Consider the following 25865-nt stretch of genomic DNA (forward strand, 5'->3'; position numbering starts at 1 on the left):
GCTTAGATATTAAATAAGATCCTTCTCATCAATTGAGCCCCCTTATCCTGTCACACATTCATCAATCATCTGTTGTGAAAGCCATTGCTGGCAACACGTTCTACCATACCAGAAGGTTCTACTTTACCATAGGGATGTCAAGGAAACCTGAAGTAACACCTTCTCTGCCAATTAAGAAGACCCAATTACCATTAATTGTGGAGTCGTTAAAGAGTGGCCTAAGATAGTCAGCGTCATATCTTTTACTTCTTTCCTTCTTAGTGGATGTATACATAATCAGCTTTCACGTACCTCAGGTAATCCAATCAGGAGCTAACTTGACAGTGCTTCCTATGTCATTCAGGCTACTTTGCAGTATCTGAGACTGGATGTCACACTTAATGATAGCTGCTTCAGTTAGGTTGTTATTCACATCAACAAACAAATGTACTGTAATTTGTACATACAGTGACGGAAAAAAGTATTTGATCCCCTGCTGATTTTGTACGTTTGCCCACTGACAAAGAAATGATCAGTCTATCATTTTAATGGTAGGTTTATTTGAACAGTGAGAGACAGAATAACAAAAAAATAAAAACGCATGTCAAAAATGTTATAAATTTATTTGTATCCTCCCGTGTAGTTCTGGGCTGATTCCTCACCTTTCTCATGATCATTGCAACTCCACGAGGTGAGATCTTGCATGGAGCCCCAGGCCGAGGGAGATTGACAGTTCTTTTGTGTTTCTTCCATTTGCGAATATTCGCACCAACTGTTGTCACCTTCTCACCAAGCTGCTTGGCGATGGTCTTGTAGCCCATTCCAGCCTTGTGTAGGTCTACAATCTTGTCCCTGACATCCTTGGAGAGCTCTTTGGTCTTGGCCATGGTGGAGAGATTGGAATCTGATTGATTGCTTCTGTGGACAGGTGTCTTTTATACAGGTAACAAACTGAGATTAGGAGCACTCCCTTTAAGAGTGTGCTCCTAATCTCAGCTCGTTACCTGTATAAAAGACACCTGGGAGCCAGAAATCTTTCTGATTGAGAGGGGGTCAAATACAAATAAATTTATAACATTTTTGACATGCGTTTTTCTGGATTTTTTTGTTGTTATTCTGTCTCTCACTGTTCAAATAAACCTACCATTAAAATTATAGACTGATCATTTCTTTGTCAGTGGGCAAACATACAAAATCAGCAGGGGATCAAATACTTTTCCCCCCCCACTGTATATATATATACAGTACAGCATAGCACCCTGAATGATTCCATGAGATTACAGTTAATATTTTTTGGTATTGTATTGTGGAGCATTTTACATACAACCTTTTCCATATAGTGGACAAGAGCAAAAAGAGACAGAACAATGGTCAACCATTACTTTTATACCATTTGACCTGTTTGTATTTGAAATCAGTTGTTGACCAACCACAGACCAAATCAGAAGTAATACAACTATGATAGCCAATCAGATCAAACCAGCTAACATTCTCTAGGAAGGGGATCATACCTTAGTGTGATGGCCTGAGGGGGAAGTCTGAGTACAATAGAGGTTTACTCAGAACAGAATACAGATGGCCACAGACATACAGCATATTAAACCTCACATATCCATATAGATGACATCAAAGTTCTCAGAATAACACTATTGCATCCATGTTTGGTATCTAACACACATTGCCGTAGTCAGTCCTCTGGATACTGTAAGGCAGTATTTTGTCCTCTCAACGGGGAAAGGGATGACTGGCCCCTAAAATAATATTTTGTATTGTTTGGGGGAATTTATCCATTTGGACCGAGGTGAAATTGGATGTATTGATTTCTGATCACATGATATCTCTGGCTGATTGATCCAGAGCCAGTAATGAAATGTCAAACAAATATGATCTCATTGTGGTTATCAACTGAAGGGAGTTCAAACAGATGGTCAGAGATGATCAGTAATTTTTCCTCTACTGTGAGGTGAAGTGGCCACGGGGGCCTTTGCCTCTTGAACCTACTTCTACAGCAATGAGATTAGTGGGTTAATCCGGAAGGAGGAGTCAGGAATGGATCTAGGTGCAGTACATGTCTAATGAATAAGGAGTGAGGAGGAGCATCCAGTGAGGTGTGTTACCATTCAGAGCCATGCTACAGATGAACCTACACCTCTGTTGGTCCTCCTTTCTCTGACACCTCACAGTGGAGGCCAGGCCAGGGTACTGTATTCCTATGGCTGAAGCAAAATGCCTGTTCCTGGTGAACATAAAGGATGAAGTGGATGGTGTTGTTGCCACACCCTAATTTACAAAGATAATCTGGACTGAATTAACTGAAGACCCGAGGTGGTGCAGGACTACCAAAACTGAGAAAGAAAGCATTTGAGGACATTGCTGTGTCAGTGGTCCAACGTGGGAAAGTGGAGTAGTTTTATGTTGATGTCTGAAGATGCTGACGACCTCTAACTCCACAATCTTTTTGCTTCAGGTAAACGTGCTGAGGATACTTTATTGGGAGGTTGCTGTGTGATGTAGGTAGGCACTATCGAACCATGTTCCAATTCCTAAATGGATTATTACATTACGGATTATAATGGTTGATGTCACCTATGTCATCTTGGACTTTCATCTTTGACAGCTGACACTGCTCTCTGATTATGTGTGTACACTGTAAACATTTTTTAAAAAGCATGTTTTTACAGTAAGTTACTGGCAGCCAGTTATCTGTAAATGACTGTAAAAAAAAGTACAGTATGTTACCGTAAATTCCAAATCAACTTTGGTTTACCAGTACATTACTGTAAAGAAGTGCTTTCTTTGGAATTTACAGTAACATACTGTACTTGTTTTTACAGTAACTTACAGGTAACAGCTTCCAGTATGTTTTTTTACAATGTAGCCTCGTAAACTGATCAATATAAGGACCTACCACACTATTTCAATATTATGAAATGTAAATTAGGTTTTATCTTAGACTAACGTGAGTGTGTGTCCCAAGGCACTGCCATGGCAGTGGAGGTCTGCTTGAGTGTTCAGTCATACAACACTCCACCCTCAGACAAGCAGTGGAGTCCCCTACCCCCTAATGGAGTCAGGTATGCCTATACTATATCATTACTCACATTTCTAACATAGAGGATCATGTAGTACCGTTAACTAATATAATTCAATCTATTTGAAGAGAGTTTGAACAGGGTGTTGCGTTGCTATTTTTATAGTAATGCTGTTAAGCCTGGTGGTGTGTGCCAGATGACAGATTAGCTTGCTGTAGATGGCACACTCCCTGCTGAACATTTCTTAGTCAAGCTTGACACTACTTCTTTACATTGGGAACACCTCATAGTTAAGCTCGACACTACTTCTTTACAATGTGAACACCTCAGTTAAACTTAACACTACTTTATATTGGGAACAACTCATAGTTAAACTTGACACTACTTCTTTACATTAGGAACATCTCATAGTTAAGCTTGACACTACTTCTTTACATTAGGAACATCTCATAGTTAAGCTTGACACTACTTCTTTACATTAGGAACATCCCATTGTAAAGAAGTAGTGTCAAGCTTAACTATGTGAACACCTCAGTTAAGCTTAACACTACTTCTTTATATTGGGATCAACTCATAGTTACGTTTGACACTACTTCTTTACATTGGGAACACCTCATTGTTAAGCTTGACACCACTTCTTTACAATGTGCTAATCACAGATATTGTCACTACAGTGTGTTTCAGTAAGAAGACACACTAGTGTACGCTTTATTACATTGATTGGGCTCCACTAGTCAAACTTACATGTATGGTAGTCCATTGAAGTATCAGTTCTTTCCAGACTGCAACATAAAATATAATTCTGAATGTAAACTGCTGAGGTCAGCTGGTTGAAATGACAGAGGACATTGTTTTACAACACCCCTCCTGTCTCCTTTCAAACCCCCCAACCCTCCATGCGTACTCCCAGTCAGAAAACCCCAGTCGAAGTACACGTTGGTGGGGGAGGTGATACGTCACGTCATCCCTGGAGCCACACAATGCTCCATAGGGTGTGGAGGTCAGAACTGCAAGTATGAGAACCCTGACCGCTGGAGCAAGGACAAGCAAGCCATCAAAGGCCTCTACTCCTCCTGGTAGGAATCAGAAAGGCTCTATAAAAATGTGTATGTTGAATGTAAGTGGATTATACCCGTAGGTTTAATGCAGAAACATGTCTTTCCTTTCAGGGTCACGGAAAACCTACTTGCCACGGCCAGACCATCTACTGTATTAATAGAAAAGTACAACATTATTGACCAATTTAAAAGGTAACACTATATTTTATTTCAGGGTTTGCTGTCACCATAAGTCAATTCAATGCTCCTAGTATAGATAAAATAAATGAATTGATGTGTTATTAATTGTTTGTGTTCATGTGTGTAGATGTGGCCTGAAGACAGTGATAAACCTGCAGAGACCTGGGGAACACGCCAGCTGTGGTCCCAATGCACTGGAATCAGAGAGTGGATTCTCCTACCAACCTGAGGTCTTCATGGAGAACAACAGTAAGTCTATGACCATTCCTCTACAATGAGAAAAACTGAAGGAAGCCAAGGCAAATTTACTGTGTGAATGGTTAAATAATGACTGTCCTTATATTCCAGTATATTTCTACAACTTTGGTTGGAATGACTATGGGGTGGCCTCCCTCACATCCATCCTGGACATGGTGAAGGTCATGTCCTTTGCGATGCAGGAGGGGAAAATGGCTGTCCACTGTCATGCTGGTCTGGGAAGAACAGGTAATGTATAGGACAAAAAAGTTGTATTATTAATCGAATTATTATGCTTTGTGGTCACATGACTGACCCTCTCGCTAATGGTTTTGCCACTGTCTTCCATCAGGTGTGTTGTTAGCGTGTTACCTGGTCTTCGCCACCAGGATGACCGCTGACCAGGCCATCGTGTTTGTGCGTTCCAAACGACCCAACTCCATCCAGACCAGAGGTCAGCTGTATTGCGTGCGGGAGTTTGCCCAGTTCCTAGTCCCTGTCAGGAGTATTTTCTCCTGCGCTGAGCCCAGGACTAACCCCATCACCCTGTCCCAGTTCCTGACCCGCCAGGGACACATGCTGCATGGCTATGAGCGGCGGGAGCTCAGGCACCTGCCCAAGATCATCCAGGTGATCTGCAAGCTGCTGCTGGACATTGCTGAGAACCGGCAGGTCATCGAGGAGGACATGCTGGACATCCTTGACATGACGGCCGAGGAGGAGATAGAGTTTGAGCGCTATCGTGACTTTGGATTCACCAAGGGAAGCGTCGGGGGAGGCGGCCTTGGAGGGCAGCCCCGCTTACCGGGACCCCCAACCAAACCCCGGCACGCCAACGAACCGCCCCTGTTCTACCACCGCAAGAGCCTGAGCTACAGCGAGTCGGACCTGCGGAGGCTGGGCTCTGAGCTGAACCTGCCGACCCTACCCCTCTCCAACTCGCTGTCCGCTTGCAACATGTCTGTGGCCTGTTCTGCCTCCCTGAACTCCCTGCCTAGGACCCCGGCCATAGGCAGTCCCATGGGGCCCAGGCAAATAACCACCACCTACGGCTCCCAAGATGGATCCCTCTGGGAGCAGAAGAGCCTCGCAGAGGGATCACCGCTCCTAAAGAAGACACAGAAAGCCTGCCAGCGCAGCGAGTCCGAGTGCAACCCCGAGAAGAAAGGGTATAGCAGCATGTTGTTTAGGTGGAAGGAGGAGCAGAGGGGCAAGTTAGCGAACAATGGTGATGTGTCTCAGATAGAGGAGTCAGAGGTGCCCTTCATCACCATCCAGACAGAGCTGTCCAAGGAGGCCAGGCAGCTGCTGGTGGCCCAAGCCCTGGCTGTGGATCTGGAGGTGGATGGAGAGGAGGAGCACAGGGAGAGACTACAAGCCTGGCAGGTACGAACTTCATATTCAACACCAGTTATTAAAATACTGTATCTACCTTTTGGAATACTGTACATACAATATTATTTATTGAAATAGTCTAGTCAGACATGTGGTGGTAGTAATAGAGTAGCATAGCACAATTGACGAATCCTGTTTACCTGAACAATATCTGACAACTACGTTTGTACATGAAGGAAATTCATAGAGGTTTGACTTTCCGTTTTTAATACTGGAGTGGCGTTAGATTATTAGCTCCACTACACCTGATGTGGGTTTTAGTGACACTGATTGTGTATTCTGTGTGCTTTTGCAGTCAGAGTTGAACATGGGAGGGGCATGGGAGAGGCTGTGTACATTGGAGAAGGACCCGTTTGTGCTGTCTGGGCTGATGTGGACCTGGCTGGAGCAGCTGAAGGAGCCAGTCATCTCCATCAAGGATGTACAGAATCTGGACCATAACAACATGGACCCTGCGAACCCAGAGGCTGTCTTCAAACCACTGGACCAGGTCAGCAGCACTTACTGTAGGCCATTACATTTACAGTACCAGTCAAAAGTTTGGACACATACTCATTGACGGGTTTTTCTTTATTTGTTCTCTTTTCTACATTGTAGAATAATAGTAAATACATAAAAAATATTAAATAACACATATGGAATCATGTAGTAACCAACAAATGTGTTAAACAAATCAAAATATTTTATATTTGAGATTCTTCAAAAAAGCCACCCTTTGCCTTGATGCCAGCTTTGCACACTTTTGGCATTCTCTCAACCAGCTTCATGAGGTAGTCACCTGGAATGCATTTCAATTAACAGGTGTGCCTTGTTAAAAGTTAATTTGTGGAATTTCTTTCCTTCTTAATGCATTTGAGCCAATCAGTTGTGTTGTGAGAAGGTAGGAGTGGTATACAGAAGATAGCCCCATTTGATAAAAGACCAAGTCCATATTATGGCAAGAACAGCTCAAATAAGGAAAGAGAAATGACAGTCCATCATTACTTTAAGACATGAAGGTCAGTCAATACGGAACATTTCAAGAACTTTGAAAGTTTCTTTAAGTGCAGTAGCAAAAACCATCAAGCTCTATGATGAAACTGGCTCTCATGAGAACCGCCACAGGAAAGGAAGACCCAGAGTTATCTTTGCTGCAGAGGATACGTTCATTAGAGTTAACTGCACCTCAGATTGCAGCCCAAATACATGCTACAGAGTTGAAGTAACAGATACATCTCAACATCAACTGTTCAGAGGAGACTGTGTGAATCTGGCCTTCATGGTCGAATTGCTGCAAAGAAACCACTACTAAAGGACACCAATAAGAAGAAGAGAGGACACCAATAAGAAGAGAGGACACCAATTAGAAGAAGAGACTTGCTTAGGCCAAGAAACACGAGCAATGGACATTTGACCGGTGGGAATCTGTCCTTTGTTCTGATGAGTCCAAATTTGAGATTTTTGGTTCCAACCGCCGTGTCTTTGTGAGATGCAGAGTAGGTGAACGGATGATCTCTGCATGTGTGGTTCCCACCGTGAAGCATGGAGGAGGAGGTGAGATAGTGTGGGGATGCTTTGCTGGTGACACTGTCAATGATTTATTTAGAATTCAAGGCACACTTAACCAGCATGGCTACCACAGCATTCTGCAGCAATACGCCATCCCATCTGGTTTGCGCTTAGTTATTTGTTTTACAACAGGACAATGACCCAAAACACCTCCAGGCTGTGTAAGGGATATTTGACCAAGGAGGAGAGTGATGGAGTGCTGCATCAGAAGACCTGGACTCCACAGTCACCTGACCTCAACCCAATTGAGATGGTATGGGAAGAGTTGGACCGCAGAGTGAAGGAAAAGCAGCCAACAAGTGCTCAGCTTATGTGGGAACTCCTTCAAGACTGTTGGAAAAGCATTCCTCATGAAGCTGGTTGATAGAATGCCAAGAGTGTGCAAAGCTGTCATCAAGGCAAAGGGAGGCTACTTTGAAGAATCTAAAATATGAACTATTTTCATTTGTTTAACACTTTTTTGGTTACTACATGATTCCATAAGGGTTATTTCATAGTTTAATGTCTTCACTATTATTCTACAGTACATTGTAGAAAATAGTAAAAATAAAGAAAAACCCTAGAATGAGTAGAGGTGTCCAAACTTTGACTGGTACTGTACATTTGTCAATTAGCAGGCACTTATCTAGAGTGACTTACAGTAGAGTTCATACATTTTCATATTTGTTCGTACTGGTCCCCCATGGGAATCGAACCCACAACCCTGGCGTTGCAAGTGCCATGCTCTACCAACTGAGCCACAAAAGGGCTTCTCACTCTGGACCCAATCATACTCTACATGACAGATTTACTACAGAAAACTTGGAATAGCTCCATACTGTATGAAATTAATTTCTACTGACTACTTCTGTTCAGTTAACCAACTTATTTGGGGTGGCAGTAGCCTAGATGTTAGAGAGGCCGACCAGCAGCTGAAAGGTTGCTGGTACAAGCCTTGGGCCAGGCAACACAAAATGGGAATGGAACTGACAGCTAAAAGGGTGCTGGTCTTTGATCCTATCTACGATCTCAAGGCACTTAACGCCCACAGTTGCTCTTCATCCAAGGATGTGTGTATCTGGGGGTGTTGTGAAAGGCAGAAGACACATTTTAGTTCTAACCAATGGACAATAAAGTTGTATTCTATTCTATTCAACCACATCTCCTCCAGGCTCCCAGGGAGATGTTAGTGTGCATTCTGGACTGTATGGCTCATGTTCTCACAATTCCAGAGGAGGTGGAGGCTGCTTTCCTGGAGCGCACCATCAAGGCTTTCACAAAGGTAGAACACTAGATGATGTAGGGTTCTCCTTTTTAACCGCGGCACAGTTAAAAAAATATATATATTCAATGGGTATCTCAATCATTCTGACTCTCCACAGATGGGAAAAGGCTCAGCGGTGTATCAGGCCATGACAGAGATCCTTAGGCTGGTCCTACACGACATGAGGTTTATAGCCATAGAGGAGGATGAGTTACCAGATATGGCGCCCATCCCTACTGTACTGATCCCATAAACCTGCTGTATTCCGTTCCAGACCATCCCTTGCTATATTAAAACATATGGTGTGCCTTCCTGCGCAGTTTGGATCGTTTTTAACATACTGTACAGTAATTAATGACAGAATATAGTAAGTGTATTGTATATGAAAGATCACTTTCCATTGTTTACCTCTATTGTACAGTTACAATGCAGACCCAAGAAAAAGCAGTTTATTTGAGAGTTTGTCAGTTTGGTTAAGAAGATCAAGGGGCAGTATTTGTTACAGTATATGCCCAAAAGATTTAGGCTATATTGAACATGTAACATCCAACACAGGGATTTAAATACCTAATCTCCACAAAGCCAGCTAAGTGATTATAACCATTCATTCCTGTACAGAAATGTGTTATTTCACAAAAATAAAGTATCATGGCACAGCAAACTGCAATGTTTTTCCCCTTCATACTTGCATGCTTTGCATAACATATAAACACATCCGCGATAACTCTTGATTACAATGTATATTCCATAAACAGAGGGTTTGTAAAGGCAAGGCACAACATCAGTGAATAAACTACTTAGAAACATGCACAATTAATTGTTAGTGACTGATGCTAACTACTGTAGTACCTTCGAAGTCCTCCTAGAGGACAGTGTTGCTCAGGAGTTGAAAGAGTAGGCCTTCAGGACATCCTTCCCATCCACTGCTTCCACTGAAGCCACAATGGTTGAGTAGTCACAAACCACATAACTGAACCCTCTGTCAACACAACATGAAATGTACATCGGTTCATTACTACATTATAACAATCCAACTTTAAATACAGAGCCAGAATGTACCATTTGTTTCCTTGACGGACGGAAATGTCTTTCTGTACCTGGACATGGAGTGAGAGCCTCCCAGTAAGTGGTATCGACTTTCCAGGGTGAGCCCTTTGTCTCTGTCAGTTTTCCACGTCAGCACTCTTAAAGACAGGTCCCGAGAAGCAGTGACTACACGGAAACTATCCTGAGAGAAAAGCCTCACTTTTAGGATAAATTTCATGGACAGCCTTTCCCCGAGCACCATATAACCTTAAATGTCAATTCCCACACACTCTTACCACAAGGCCTGAATCCCAAGGGATATTCTGCTAAATAAGAGCCAAACTATTTAAAAAATAAATCAATGGGAAAATATATATGTATAGAGCTTTGAACTCCAATATATAAATTCCAATGCGTAATTACTATTATCGGTAGTCCATACGCACAATAATAGTGAAAAGCATACCACACAAATAGAGCAGATAGGTTCAGTATGGTCCTTGAAGCTACAGATGAGTTCTCCTTTCACAGTGTAGACCTTCAGCTCTCTGTGAGCAGCTACAACCAGAGTGCTGCTTCCCTTGCCCTCCAGAAGGATGTCCGAAGTCCTGCCCTCAAATACCAACTCGAATTTCTCCACCTGCTCAACTGAAATAGTAGAACATCTGTGAAAGTTAGGCCAAATCTCCATTTCTAGCATAACCACAAAAATGAGTACAACTGACAACATGGCACATGGGGACAAGCTTGCTAACGTAACAGGTAATGATAATCTAAATAGATTAAGATATTAAACGTCTCAATTTGACACTTTACCCTGGATCTCTGTCTTCAATCTGGTCTTTTTTATGATGATGTCGAACACAGAGAGGACCTTGTTGTGATGCGTGTTTAAGTGTGAGTTGTTCTTGCAGTGGACCGTGGCCAGTCTGGCCGGCTGGGAGGGCAGGAAGGCAGCAGCACTGCAGCCTGAGACAGGCAGACACTGGCACAGAAGATCCTCCTTCTCAGAGGGACACGTCACACTCTGACTGGACAACACCTGCCAGTCAAACAACACAATACACATTTGAACAAAGACGAAACATTACTACTTTTCAGGACTTCTGGGATCCATAATAATTATTATAGACAAACATGTCAATTGTTACAATTACCTTTGGACTCATATCCATATTCTCTGTAGTTCCAGCTAGGATCCATTTTTTGTCTGGCGATGCCAGGAGTAGGTTTACTTTGAATGTGTCACACACCACCAGAGTGGACAGCTTTGACAGTGAGGGGCTAGTCAGAGTATGGACAGAGCCTTGACTGGTCCCCACCTGGTGAAAAGTAAAAATATGATGTATTATGTGTCAGTCAGATATTAATCTGGCAACCAACCAGACATGGTTGGCTGTTTGGGTACTCACTGAGAGAAAAGAGCTGCCTTCCATACTGTAGGGCAGTAAGGTGCACTGTGGGGATGCTGAGGAGTAGAAGGACATCTCCTGTCCACTCTGACCATCCCAGGCTTTGAGCAGCCCTGTGGAATCTGACGTGATGACCCCACCATGCCCACCGTCAGCTACCATCCCAGTCAGAGGACTCTGAACAGGACTGCACCACAGCTGTACCCCCTGGTTAAAAGGGGAAAAGGAAACACCATTTCCTAAGTGCTAACTGCAAATCCTACTTTGTGTAGACCATATAATATGGCTACTGAAGTGGGTGCTACACCTTGGTGGTGGGTTGGATGAGAAGCCTACATACAATGTAACGCACTCTGAAGCCTGGTAAATAAAGCCTCATAATAAGTATAAAAGGGCAATATTGTTTTCACCTGCTGGACATCCCAGGCACGGACTGTACCATCTGAGGATGAACTGCAGACAGTAGGGGTGGAGCTCCAGAAGTCAGGGAGCTGGGGAGAGTTCCCTGACAGGTATACACACCCAACCACCCTGCCTGGAAGATATAGATGTTGTAGACCATACAGCTATCTAAATACTGTTTCCATAGACAGTTCCATCCTTTCTAAAGAAAGAGAGAGGCTGTATGCTCACCTGTGTGTCCCCTCAAACTTTTACAGGTGTAGTCCCCACCGGACCTGCCCTTGGTCATCTTCAGCTCCAGGTGAGAGCGACGCAGGAAGTAGCTCTTCCAAGCCTGCTGCCCATGTTCAGAGCCCAGCACCGCAATGTTACAGAAACCCCAACGCTGCAGACACATTTCTCTGCGGGGACAGATTACTAGGCATTAATATACGTGTTATATAGAATATACAGTGCCTTTGGAAAGTATTCAGACCCCTTGACTTTTTGTTTCGTTACAGCCTTAGTCTAAAATGGATAAAATAAAATCTACAAACAATACCCCATAATGACAAAGTAAAAACGTATTAGAAATGTATTAAAAAATATATATATATGAAATACATTATTTACAGTATTCAGACCCTTAGCTATGAGATTTGAAATTGAGCTCAGGTGCATCCTGTTTTTATTGATCATCCTTGAGATGTTTCTACAACCTGTGGTAAATTCAATTGATTAGACATGATTTGGAAAGGCTTACACCTGTCTATATAAGGTCACACAGTTAACAGTGCATGTCAGAGCAAAAACCAAGCCATGAGGTCGAAGGAATTGTCCGTAGAGCCCCGAGATAGTATTGTGTTTTGTGTGGGGATTGTGTTGTGTACCCTACCCTGGGGAAGGGTACACAACATTTCTGCAGCATTGAAGGTTCCCAAGAACACAATGGCCTCCATCATTCTTAAATGAAAGAAGTTTGGAACCACCAAAACTCTTCCTAGAGCTGGCCGCCCGGCCAAACTGAGCAATCGGGGGAGAAGTGCTTTGGTCAGGGAGGTGACCAAGAACCCAATGGTCAATCTGACAGAGCTCTAGAGTTCCTCTGTGGAGATGGGAGAACCTTCCAGAAAGACAACCATCTCTGCAGCACTCCACCATTCAGGCCTTTATGGTAGAGTGCCAGACAAAAGCCATTCCTCACTAAAAGGCACATGACAGCACGCTTGGAGTTTGCCAGAAGTCACCTAAAGACTCTCAGACAATGAGAAACAAGATTCTCTGGTCTGATGAAACCAAGATTAAACTTTTTGGCCTGAATGCCAAGCGTCACGTCTAGAGGAAACCTGGCACCATCCCTACAGTGAAGTATGGTGGTGGCAGTATCATGCTGTGGGGATGTTTTTTAGCAGCAGGGACTGAGAGACCAGTCAGGATTGAGGCAAAGATGAACGGAGAAATGTACAGAGAGATCCTTGATTGAAAACCTGTTCCAGAGCGTTCCGGACCTCAGACTGGGGCAAAGGTTCACCTTCCAACAGGACAACAACCCTAAGCACACAGCCAATACAATGCAGGAGTGGCTTCGATACACGTCTCTGAATGTCCTTGAGTGGCGCAGCCAGAGCCTGGAATTGAACCCAATCGAACATCTCTGGAGAGACTTTCGTAAATGTGATATTCCCGTTATAATAATAAAAAAACATTTGAAAACATTTCTAATAACCTGTTTTTGCTTTGTCATTATGGGATATTGTGTGTGTAATGATGAGGGGGAAAAACAATTGAATTCATTTTAGAATAAGGCTGTAACCTAACAAAATGTGGAAAAAGTAAAGGAGTATTTTTACTTTGAATACTTTCCTGAAGGCACTGTACTTCAAATATGATGCAGCTGACCACATTGTCAAAAACATGCCAAGAAACATTGATGAATAAGCTATGCAAATGTCTGGTGAATAAAGTATGCAAATCAACCCACCCACACTCCCACCCTCAACCATATCTTAACCAACCTCATACCCACCCAGTATATTATTCATTCTGACATGGGTATGTAAAACTGATCAGTGGGTAAAACCCTCAAACTCACCGCCACAACCAAGGTGTTTCTGCTGCTTCTTGCCATTCCTAGATAAAAAGCCACAAGGTATGGGGGTTGTTAAGATTGGACTGGTGTGACAGCCTGTTATTAAAATAAATCTATCAACATATATTACAAACTAATAATAGCATGATGTTTCAAAGTAAAGCAACCACTTGACAAAACAACAATATGTCGAACATTATAACAGAAAATAGAGAATATATTCAGAACTGTTTTACATAACCAGATTTTATACCTCTACTTCCGCAAGTTTTTGTGACTCTCTTACCTTACAGACACTTGATGCTCGAATTAAATCATCTTCTTGAAAAAAAGAGAAAATGTGAATTAGGCAATCATTAGTTAGGTAAGGATGATAATCCATTTCGACGTTTTACAGCTGTGCTGTATTGCTGGCTGTGAAGTAAGACTATCAGCGCAATATCAATATTTTGTCCACCATTTCTACATAGGCTACGGGGAGGCTGAAAGGACAAAAATTATTTCCGTTCTTTTTATTTTTTCAATACTACAAATACTTATTTGTCTGCAGATGGCGCTATTATAAAGGGTACAAACTTCTCCAAAACAGAAATGCAGAGGAGACACACTGGACACTTGATGAAGGAGCTTTCACAGTTAAGCAAATCGTGTAGAAATGTTGTGCCAATATACTATATATAAAGGTGACCATTTGTTGCCATTGTTTGATGCCAGTAGGTTATGTGAACAATTTATCAAGTGAGTGCAATGAAATGTGACGCATGCAATTCAATTTGAGTTTTTGCGCGGCAGTTCGATTTACATGCGTGCATCAAGTACACTATATTGCCTAGGCCTAGATTAGGTTTAAACCCATCAAATGTATGTTTGAAGTAGGCATATAAAGGAAAAAAATATATACAAAATAGACAGAAAATGTCAAATAGTTTTTGTAGTTACATATTTCAAAGTATTATTCAATGATAATCATACGACTTCAGTGAAAGTCATTCATTCTCATTATAATCACACAATATTTATTTTGGCGCCGGAAAAGATGGCTGACGTTTTACAACCGAATGTGTTTTTTCGTTCGTTTTTTTTGTTGCGTTGTTTGTATCTTGTTTTTTTTAACTTATTCTGTACATAATCTTGCTGCTACAGTCTCTTATGCTCGCTATTGTTATTTTACTGCTGCTATTTAATTACGTGTTCCTTTTATTTCGTATTTTTAAAATTGCATTATTGGTTAGGGGCTTGTAAGTAAGCATTTCTGTCTACAACTGTTGTATTCGGCGCATGTGACAAATACTATTTGATTTGATTTGATATTGACAACCACCACTATCCACTGCTTGTGTTGTTTGTTATTAGAAAGTTAATTAATGAGCAATTAATGAGCAGGTGAATTGACACAACTGGAATAGTTGTGGAGAGATTCTTCCCAGGCGGGATTCCAGAGTAGGGCTCCATGCCATGACTTCTCTGAACACGCCCCAGATAGATGAGCCAGATAGCCTATATAGATCCTGCTGGTAGCAACAACAAAAAAAACAGCGAGAAGGAGATAATCGCACTACAGCACTTGCTCATCCTCCGTTTTACCTGTGACACCCTCGCAATGATAAAACGGCACAGCAAAGGGGCCACGCAGGGGAGTTTACGGATATCATTAGCCTACAGCTAAGACTAGCCTAGTATATAAAATAATAGGCCTATCTGTTGGGGATATTCGTTTGTACCGACTTGAAGTAATTTTGGATAACTTGGACAGTGACTATCAGAGAATATATATTCATCGCTTTCTCTTACACACTGCATGAAGCTGAGAGTGGAAGCACCATGAGTCGAAAAACTAGACGCTGGATTTTTCGGGTTTTGCTTTGCCTTGGGATTGTCTATTTGAAAATCGGGTGAGTTTGTCATTGGCATGTTCATTAGGTAGCCCGTGTTCCTAAAAAGAAAAATTGAAAATATGAGTAGCCTATAACAGAAAGTTTCGGTGTGAAGTTTTTTTGACTAGACATAGCCTACATTTCTATAAATTAAACTGTATTTAAATTATTATAATTATTCATCTAACTAAGCCATGTTCATTGCTTATTTGACATTGCCCTGTCATCATGTCTGAGAGTTTCATTCATCTGTTCTAAAAAGCATATATAGTTTGAGTTTTTACAGTTAGAAACCAGCTGACAAAGGTTTATTCTGACTTATTTGCCTATCTATAGGCTACACATCAAATAAATGTTTTCCGGGTTAATTTATAAATTAGAGATGGCTTCAGATGTGTCCTTCACATTTTGTGACACTTGTATTTCACTCAAAGACAGAGTAATTGAGTTTAAGATAAACCGTGTTCTCACCACTTATCTCTCCTATTTCTACAGCCCATATTTTTTATAACCTCCTCTAGACAAGGAAAACAATAAATGCGCGTTTAAATTGTATGAATGTTAATCCCCTTTTCACGTTATAAACATGTAGGTTATAAAGCTTTAATAAACACCGTTTTATAGCCTATAGGACGTTGAAAACCATGTTCAATGTCCTATAGGCTATCTGGCAGTCAGTACTTTCTCTTTAAATAGCCACAAAACTACAAATACCATTGTTTTATGGGTTTAAAAAAATGCCATTCAATGTCTAACTATTATACCCTTACAGTGGCTTTTCATCGGTGGTCGCGCTAGGTGCGAGTATAATCTGTAACAAGATTCCCGGTTTGGCTCCCCGACAGCGGATAATCTGTCAGAGTCGCCCGGATGCCATTATCGTCATCGGAGAGGGAGCACAAATGGGGATAAACGAGTGTCAGTTTCAGTTCAAAAATGGGCGCTGGAACTGCTCTGCGCTTGGAGAAAGGACGGTCTTCGGAAAAGAGTTGAAAGTGGGTATGTTGCAAATCAATTAAAGTTTGGTTAGAACATTTTGAAATGTAATTTCATCACTGAAAATGTCCCCATGTTTATATAGGCCTGAAGGTTCATTGTGCGTCAATAGCGCACTGTGGCGCATGTAGCCAAATGGCCCGTATATTTTTGAGTACCTGCATATCTGTTCCAATGAGAGTTGACACAAATCGTTCCTGGCTTTTCTGAATGTCATTTGCGGATGACACATTATGTGTGCCTTGACAACACGGACAGACTTTGGAGAAAGGTTATTGTGTGTCATTTGAGAACAACATGGGGTGGCAATTACAATAGTTCAATTTGAGCTTTAAAAACGTTTCCCATAGGCTATACACTAGAAGTATCGACAGGGAACTTTTCCCCAAAACTTAAATGCTCATAATTGGTGAACAGATTGAAGATGTGTCTTACACTGGTCTTTCAAGATAGAGACAGAGTGCGAGAGAAAGGAGGGAAACTTAACAAGTCCAAAAGGTATCAAAAGCCTGCACGGTAACAAAGCTCTTGTGAACATTGACAGCCTGTCTTTTCAGGTCAGTGTAGTCTCCTGAGGCACATATTCACTGGTCTTTATCCTTCTCTATCACTGGGTGCTGTGGCTCTCACTGTAAAGTCGGCGATCTTACCACGGGTATAAGTTACAGTAGATAGAAAGTACAGAGGAATAAAAGCTTTAAATACTGAGCTGAACATACACAGGGGAGTAATGAAAGAAAGGAAAAGTTCAAATGAAGTACTGTAGCTACCTGGTTAGGCAATAGGTTTCACAGCATTGATGGATGTCTTTGATGTCTTTGAGGACACAGGGATGGCCTACAGTAGGTGCAGGTTCATGGCTGGTCTACTGGAAGCTGAACTTTCCAAAGAAACATGTTCAGTTTTCTTGTTCTGCTTCAAAACGTTTCCATGTTGTGCCTATCACACATGCCCTGAAGTTGTCTGAATGACTTCTTGGGGTATTCTCCTGTGCATAATATTACATAATATTCTCACTATACTGACTGTAATGACTGTACAGTTACAGTTACTCTGAATAACACAGCAGTAGATGGCTAATCTGTGCAGATTCTGTGGTACTCACCAGATTGTTGCATATTCAGGGAGCAACTAGAACGTAATCTAGGATCGTATCTTATCCCATCCTGGATTTGGGCTGTTCAGTACAGTCACACACAACAAATAACTAATAGCATTGTAATAGAAAACGTGCTTTAACCATCAAGCAGCTAGACTAGAGAGACCTTCATACAATGTATTACTATAAATCCACAACTAGTGCATTCAATGGTGATTCATAATATTACTGTGAAAAGCTCTTTACAGCTGTTGGTGTGAAGGGCATAATCCTCTTCTGCTGTTCAAGTGGAAGCTGTGGTCTTTCACAATATGTTTTCTTCTTGAATGAGTGTTTTAAGTCACTGAAGAGTCTGGCATAGACAACCATGCAAAATAGATTGGTTTCACTGATCAGATTAGGAGGTTAGAAATGAATGCCATTGTTGATGTCTAGCGTGAGTTGGGTGGAGCTTGCACACTCTCGCTTGTGGCAGCCAAAGAAAGGCAGCCTGTCTAGGGTTTCTGTTTGCAGGGGTGCAAGGTGCATCTAATGTTTTTAGTGTTTCTGTAGTATTTTGTGCATTCCAGATCAACCAACATGCATATGTAAAGTTAAAACTAAAATAACATTTGATGTGAGTATTCTACACTTGGTGCAATGAGAGTATTCAATTTGCATATGGCTCTTACTACTTACTTACTTAAAACAGGATAAAGCATTGCTTCCGTTGCTTTTAGGTCTTTCCACTCAGGTCTCATGACAAAGTACTGAAGAATTCCTGCCATCCTTTGTTTTGAACCAATGCACTAGGGACTCCTGGGGAAAAATTAACAACGGAGCAGTTAGAACTGACTGCCCGGCACACCTTCTTTTTTGGCTCGGGGCCCATTGAATCTATAAAAATGTCCACATAATTGATGCCTCAATATGAGGTTTTCTTTCAATGGCAAGGGCGCAGATCATAGATGTTTATCAAAAACAGGGCAGCAGCACCTAGTGAATCTGGGTTCACCAGGAAGTACAGAGGAAGGTATCATGTTTATTTTGAAGAAATGTGGAGTAGTTTGTTTACAAAGATATGATGGATATTGCCATCAGTAGCTGGTTGTTTGTATATACCGAACTGCAGATGCAGGAATTTCACTCTATATGCATGCATACACAGAATTACAATTTGATTAATAATACGATTAATATTGATAACTGCAACCCATTTGTTTGCGTCAGGAGATAACATTAAACTAAACAAACATATTGGAAAATGGCACATGGATGCACTTGTACAGTAAAAATGAGTATTGGTATAAGCCAGTTTTCCAGTTGTCTATTTACATAGCATGATGGACCTTAAAATAGATGCTTTGACTAAGAACTTTTAACAAGAAGCTCACTCTTTCAATCATGACAGGTTAACCTTTAATTATATGCTGATAATTCAAACATCCCAGTGTGCGTAAATGATTTGTTCGGTGGACATGGAAAAGATAACCTCTGAATCAAGATCCTCCCTGCAAGAATACACAGAGCGTACCAGGCTCTAATCTGATCAATAGCTCATCCTTCTCCACAGCCATCTCATTCATACTACTTTATTGACTAGGAAGTTCACAGACATTTTGTTTCAAAGGCAGGCCAGTTTCCAGGTCAGTTTTCAGATGACTGTAGTCCTTGAGTGGTTTGTCTGACAAATATGTTGACATGAGCTCTGACACTTAATGGTTAAACTGCTCTCAAGTTGCTATTTTTTAACATACAGTATACAGTATATTTGATATACACCATATAGACGGAAGTATGTCATGGAAATACAGATTTCCTCCCCCATCCCTGTGCCATTTATCAAGCTGTGAAACATACAGCTGTAGCACCATACAAAAAATATGAATTCTCCCCAGATATCACACCAGTTTACACAAATGATTAAGCATACTAAATACTAAGTCCCAACTGTGTTCCCTCCTAGGCAGTAAAGAGGCCGCGTTCACCTACGCCATCATAGCGGCCGGCGTTGCCCACGCCATTACTGCAGCCTGTACTCAGGGAAACCTGAGTGACTGCAGCTGTGACACAGAGAAGCAGGGTTTCTACAGTAAAGGCCAGGGCTGGAAGTGGGGCGGCTGTTCAGCAGACATCAGCTATGGCCTGGGCTTCTCCAAGGTGTTCGTGGACGCCAGAGAGGTCAAACAGAATGCCAGGTCTCTCATGAACCTGCACAACAACGAAGTGGGACGCAAGGTACGTGACCACGCCACTCCTCTTCCTTTTTCTCTCTCCATAGGGAAGGATTTTAGATGGAAGGCTGCGGATATCATAAGGTGAATGCACCAATTTGTAAGTCGCTCTGGATAAGAGCGTCTACTAAATGACGTAAATGTAAAATGTAAATGTAATGTATTTTTTATGGTAACAATGTAATCCCAGCAAACCTAAACTGGATCCCGGAATATTTCATTCAGTTGTGGGAAAGAAGCAGGACCATTCCAAAAAAAGGTTAAATACAGCAAAATCTGGGGGTAGTTCACTCAACAAAAAATACAACTTTTTGTGGTAAGAAAACTAAAATAGATGATTTTGGATGAATTGCTTTATTCTCTTATATGTCTTTACTGTAATCAGGAGATAGTTCCTTGAAGATTAACACGTGCTGTAGTTTACTTAAACAGTTAGGCTGTTGTTACACAACACAGCTTGTATGCAATTGTAGTTGCTTGCAACCGAGTTGCTTCTTGATTGCTTCATGAAACACCCCGTTGCAACTAATAAGAAACTGATCTGCAACTTGGTTGCATCCAGTTAAAACTTTTCAACCTTGTGCAAATAGTTTCAAGCAACAGCCAATCAAAACAAAACTTTTGTCACATGATCCATTCAATGGTTCGGAATTACAACCCTGTTGTCATGTCAACATAGCTGTCAGTGCTGTGCAGCAGAACTCGCAATCAGGGCTTTTAGTGAACCCAAACCTCTCAATTGAAATTGTCCCCTATGAACTATGCTACTGTAGCTAGCTTAGTTCGTTGCTAGCTTGGTTAGCTTGTTCCTAGCTAGCTAGCTGTGTTTGTGGGCAGCAGGTAGCCTAGTGGTTAGACCATTGGGCCAGTAACCGAAAGGTTGTTGGATCGAATCCCTGATCTGACAAGGTAAAAATCTGTCATTCTGCCCCTGAACAAGGCAGTTCCCCGGAAGGCTGTCTTTGTAAATAACAATTTGTTCTTAACTGACTTGCCTAGATAAATAAAGGTTCCATTTAAAAAGTTAGCTAAATTGTACAGGCTGCATTTCTTCTACATCCTTGCTGTTACAATAACCAAATGTTGGATAAACAAATTATTTGTCAAACCAAGGTGTAAAGCAGCAGATGACATGGGGTGAGATTAGATTTCTCAAACAAGCAGCTTCAATTTGATTGGCTGTTGCATGCAATTTTAATCGCGTTGCTTCATGTAACAGCAAAGTTGCTTGAGATTATGCCACTTGCAACTGCAACTAAAATTGTGTGAAAGTTGCTTCGTGTAACCCCAGCCTTACAGAGAAGAGTAAAGTAAAGACCGAATCTAAATCTGAGACCGAAGTGTTGGTTAACTACACGGCCTACCGAATATAGGCTAGGCCTCAGTAACCATGGTTGTTGTGATTTAGTAGTCTCCACCATGCTTGGGAGTGGCTGGACCTTGCCAAGGATCTGGGTATTGGGGCCAAGATTAAACAGGCAGTGAAATAAAGGGAAGTTTTTTTAGAGGTGAAGAGCAGTTTAAGTGGCAGGGTTTTATTACGACCCAGATCTCTGGGCTGAAAACAGATTGACACTGTACAAAAAGGCATTAGCCTGCTCCCCTATGATCTGCACTGTTGGGAGAGGATACAGTTACTGTTTATCGCAATTCCTAAATTCCTTGCGCTTATCGTGTGTAATAGTCTTGTGCCACGGGTTGCTGTGTGGTACTTAGTATTGTCGAATCATATCTACTGAATCACTATGTCTCTTGGAAGTGGTTACCTGCCTAACAGAGACGTTACGTTAACTTGTGTGATACACCTAGTGTTTTGTAGGGTTTGTAGTCTGTCAATGACTCACATTGTGGCAAATCCCTTGAAACAACCAAGATGGGTCAGGGACTAGGTAATGTTCACATTCTCAGATCAAGGCTCCTGTGCATCCATGGTTGCAGCAAATAGTAGATCAGCTCTGAGACTCCAGCAAGTCTGGAGGTCAAAGAATGAGCGGAATAATTGTGCCAAACAACTTGGGCGAGGCTCCTTAGCAGTACACTGGAGTTAGTGAAGAGGAAAGAAGCACCTCTCCCTCCAGAGTCAAGCCTTACCCCTCTCGCCTCTCTCTGTGCCACAGAGGCCTGATTCAAACCACCAACACGTACCCAGACAGACTGAAAAGCCTCCACTCACACATTGTGCTCAACAGCCCACTGTTGCCTTTCTGTGTGGGGCCTGAATTCAACCCTGCTTATCTAGACAGCTAAATTGCCTCTCACAGTGAAACAGGCTACACTCGTGGATTCAGATTATCAGTTGGGCTTTTTCTTTTTTCCGTATCCTTGGTAATAAATGGCCTCTCTGTTTTGATAGTTGTCCCCCCCCCTTTATTTATGCTAATCAACGCAGTGACACTGAGAAGGAGCGCAGTTCACAGCCCCCAGGTCCAATACGACCAGACAAAGCCTGTCACAAGTGTTGGTCACAGGGCTGCTGAGGGATTAGTAGCTGGGAAGCCAAGTGTTGTCTGGTATACCACGGAAAGCTAACTGCATTTGTATGCATTTTCAGTACAAGGCACTAAAATTCATTTGTTTTATTGATTCTAGAATCAAATTGCATTTGTGGAAAAGGAAAATCCATATACACTGCTCAAAAAAATAAAGGGAACACTTAAACAACACATCCTAGATCTGAATGAAAGAAATAATTTTATTAAATACTTTTTTCTTTACATAGTTGAATGTGCTGACAACAAAATCACACAAAAATAATCAATGGAAATCCAATTTATCAACCCATGGAGGTCTGGATTTGGAGTCACACTCAAAATTAAAGTGGAAAACCACACTACAGACTGATCCAACTTTGATGTAATGTCCTTAAAACAAGTCAAAATGAGGCTCAGTAGTGTGTGTGGCCTCCACGTGCCTGTATGACCTCCCTACAACGCCTGGGCATGCTCCTGATGAGGTGGCGGATGGTCTCCTGAGGGATCTCCTCCCAGACCTGGACTAAAGCATCCGTCAACTCCTGGACAGTCTGTGGTGCAACGTGGCGTTGGTGGATGGAGCGAGACATGATGTCCCAGATGTGCTCAATTGGATTCAGGTCTGGGGAACGGGCGGGCCAGTCCATAGCATCAATGCCTTCCTCTTGCAGGAACTGCTGACACACTCCAGCCACATGAGGTCTAGCATTGTCTTGCATTAGGAGGAACCCAGGGCCAACCGCACCAGCATATGGTCTCACAAGGGGTCTGGTGATCTCATCTCGGTACCTAATGGCAGTCAGGCTACCTCTGGTGAGCACATGGAGGGCTGTGCGGCCCCCCACAGAAATGCCACCCCACACCATGACTGACCCACCGCCAAACCGGTCATGCTGGAGGATGTTGCAGGCAGCAGAACGTTCTCCACGGCGTCTCCAGACTCTGTCACGTCTGTCACGTGCTTAGTGTGAACCTGCTTTCATCTGTGAAGAGCACAGGGCGCCAGTGGCGAATCTGCCAATCTTGGTGTTCTCTGGCAAATCCCAAACGTCCTGCACGGTGTTGGGCTGTAAGCACAACCCCCACCTGTGGACGTCGGGCCCTCATACCACCCTCTTGGAGTCTGTTTCTGACCGTTTGAGCAGACACATGCACATTTGTGGCCTGCTGGAGGTCATTTTGCAGGGCTCTGGCAGTGCTTCTCCTGCTCCTCCTTGCACAAATGCGGAGGTAGCGGTCCTGCTGCTGGGTTGTTGCCCTCCTACGGCCTCCTCCACGTCTCCTGATGTACTGGCCTGTCTCCTGGTAGCGCCTCCATTCTCTGGACACTACGCTGACAGACACAGCAAACCTTCTTGCCACAGCTCGCATTGATGTGCCATCCTGGATGAGCTGCACTACCTGAGCCACTTGTGTGGGTTGTAGACTCCGTCTCATGCTACCACTAAAGTGAAAGCACCGCCAGCATTCAAAAGTGACCAAAACATCAGCCAGGAAGCATAGGAACTGAGAAGTGGTCTGTGGTCCCCACCTGCAGAACCACTCCTTTATTGGGGGTGTCTTGCTAATTGCCTATAATTTCCACCTGTTGTCTATTCCATTTGCACAACAGCATGTGAAATTTATTGTCAATCAGTGTTGCTTCCTAAGTGAACAGTTTGATTTCACAGAAGTGTGATTGACTTGGAGTTACATTGTGTTGTTTAAGTGTTCCCTTTATTTTTTTGAGCAGTGTATATTTTTGTTAAACGACATTATTGAAGGTTTTTCACTATTTAAGGTTTGTTTCTCACTTTTCACTCATTGACTCACAAAATCTCTATCTATCCTAGTATGAAGATAGTAGAATGCCAAATAAGCTCCTCATACATTTTAGTTCAAGGAATTGGGACAAATAGTGTAGCTATGGTGTTGGCTGTGCCTTTTCAGGTATGAGACAGCAGACACTTGTAATAGTCATCGGAGCAGGCTTTAACAGTTATATCCACATCATTCAGCAGCTTGTGCAGTCAATCCTGACCTTACCGTGTTGTGTTGTGACTACACACGAGGAGACTGTAACCTGATCCAGCATTATGGCTTCTGTGTACAGTCTGTACAAAGCTACTGTTTTGTAAAGGGCTGTTGTATTCAACCTCACAAGTAGCTTGTTGCTGATCTAATGCTGCACTGTGCGTACAATGTTACCCACCTCCTAGACTTTAACATACCTGAGTGTCAGTGTGTGTCACCGTGCTATGTTGCTGTTTTCAATGGGATTGCAACAATCGAATTACGTAGGCCTATCATTTACTTCAACCTCCACTGACCCTTGGGCCCATACAGAATGTTTAGATTTTAGAGGGATCATTTTCAGGTTATTATGACAATAAACATATAAGTTCATTATATACATAATAGTATGGTATGTTTGCAGAGGCTTGTCTTTTTCAGTGACTTGCTCATATATAGTAATATAACCTTCAGCAGATTGTTTGCAAGGTCTGTAAAGGTAACCTCTCTCTCGGTTGTTTGTGTGTCTAGATCCTGGAGAAGAACATGCATTTGGAATGCAAGTGTCATGGTGTTTCGGGCTCGTGCACCACCAAAACCTGCTGGACGACACTTCCCAAGTTCCGCGAGCTCGGCTACATTCTCAAAGAGAAGTACGCCCATGCTGTGCACGTGGAACCAGTCAAAGCCAGCCGCAACAAGCGGCCCAAATTCCTCAAGATCAAGAAGCTCTACTCCTACCGGAAACCCATGGACACAGACCTGGTGTACATGGAGAAGTCCCCTAATTACTGCGAAGCGGACCCGATGACGGGCAGTGTTGGGACGCAAGGCCGGCTGTGTAATAAGACTGTTATGCAGCAGATCAGCGGCTGTGACCTGATGTGCTGCGGACGGGGGTACAACACACACCAGTACTCCCGTGTGTGGCAGTGCAACTGCAAGTTCTTGTGGTGCTGCTACGTCAAGTGCAACACCTGCAGCGAGAGGACAGAGGTGTACACCTGCAAATGACAAGATTTATTGGACCGTCAGATGTGTGTGTGTATTTGTGTGTGTGTGCATAGTGGATTTCTTTTTTACTAATGGATAGATGCTGTCTTTGCAGAAATAGACATTGAGGAACTATAAGCGGAAGATGGAACAACAGCGATTTTGTTTGCACACAATGCTCCTCCTCCCCTCTCAATATACATGTACTGGGATGCTTGCATTCGCTGGTGACATAAGGAGCTGTGTGCGATGGTGCAACACATCACCATAAAGGGAAACACTGTGTCTTGGAAGCCAGGATGGGACAGCCTCAGGACATGAACTATAAGACACTGAGCTGCCTACCTGCCTGCCTACCTGGATGGATGTGTACTAGCTACTTACTGTTGACTGTAGAGCTAATGGATTCTCCAACGCTCAACATGAATCAATGCTGGATATAATGCTGGACTGTGCTACTACTGTAGTTCTCTGTACCTGTAGCTCAATAGGACACGCTATGCACAAATGAAATTAAAGAGCCATCTGGAATATTTAACATACTGTATTTAGAGACAAAATAATAATATTAATTTATTTTATAAAGAAACTACTGATTTTGTCCGTTATGGAGCAAGTCTTAATTGTGTAGATAATGGGTGGTTCCC

The 25865-nt window shown here is 42.5% G+C and overlaps 3 protein-coding genes across 3 annotated transcripts in view; 2 read left to right on the forward strand and 1 right to left on the reverse strand.

Moving 5' to 3' along the window:
* Positions 1-1973: 1973 nt before the first annotated feature.
* Positions 1974-9050, forward strand: LOC106571896 (protein tyrosine phosphatase domain-containing protein 1-like). Its single transcript, XM_014145435.2, has 10 exons — positions 1974-2446; positions 2957-3053; positions 3922-4087; positions 4181-4261; positions 4377-4498; positions 4598-4735; positions 4839-5872; positions 6177-6371; positions 8580-8690; positions 8791-9050. Exons 2-10 carry the CDS (start codon positions 3044-3046, stop codon positions 8923-8925), a joined length of 1992 nt encoding a protein of 663 aa, XP_014000910.1. The 5' UTR covers positions 1974-2446; positions 2957-3043; the 3' UTR covers positions 8926-9050.
* A 55-nt stretch (positions 9051-9105) lies between these two features.
* Positions 9106-14068, reverse strand: fbxw12 (F-box and WD repeat domain containing 12). The gene is made up of 10 exons (XM_014145436.2): positions 13867-14068; positions 13584-13621; positions 11744-11913; positions 11521-11645; positions 11111-11317; positions 10856-11020; positions 10515-10740; positions 10165-10346; positions 9770-9900; positions 9106-9651 (listed from the first exon to the last, which is right to left on the reverse strand). The coding sequence occupies exons 1-10, from the start codon at positions 13960-13962 to the stop codon at positions 9552-9554; spliced, it is 1440 nt and encodes a 479-aa protein (XP_014000911.1). The 5' UTR covers positions 13963-14068; the 3' UTR covers positions 9106-9551.
* A 939-nt stretch (positions 14069-15007) lies between these two features.
* The window catches only part of LOC106571899 (protein Wnt-7a), an 11562-nt gene continuing 704 nt past the window's right edge, over positions 15008-25865 (forward strand). The window contains exons 1-4 of the mRNA XM_014145437.2: positions 15008-15472; positions 16227-16453; positions 19495-19766; positions 24757-25865. The exon at positions 24757-25865 is cut by the window's right edge and continues 704 nt beyond it. Coding sequence (XP_014000912.1) covers positions 15402-15472; positions 16227-16453; positions 19495-19766; positions 24757-25239 — 1053 coding nt within the window. The 5' untranslated portion in view covers positions 15008-15401 and the 3' untranslated portion in view covers positions 25240-25865. The remainder of the gene's footprint in view (positions 15473-16226; positions 16454-19494; positions 19767-24756) is intronic.

This window comes from Salmo salar, chromosome ssa15, assembly GCF_905237065.1.
Source record: "Salmo salar chromosome ssa15, Ssal_v3.1, whole genome shotgun sequence".
Classification (NCBI taxonomy): domain Eukaryota; kingdom Metazoa; phylum Chordata; class Actinopteri; order Salmoniformes; family Salmonidae; genus Salmo; species Salmo salar.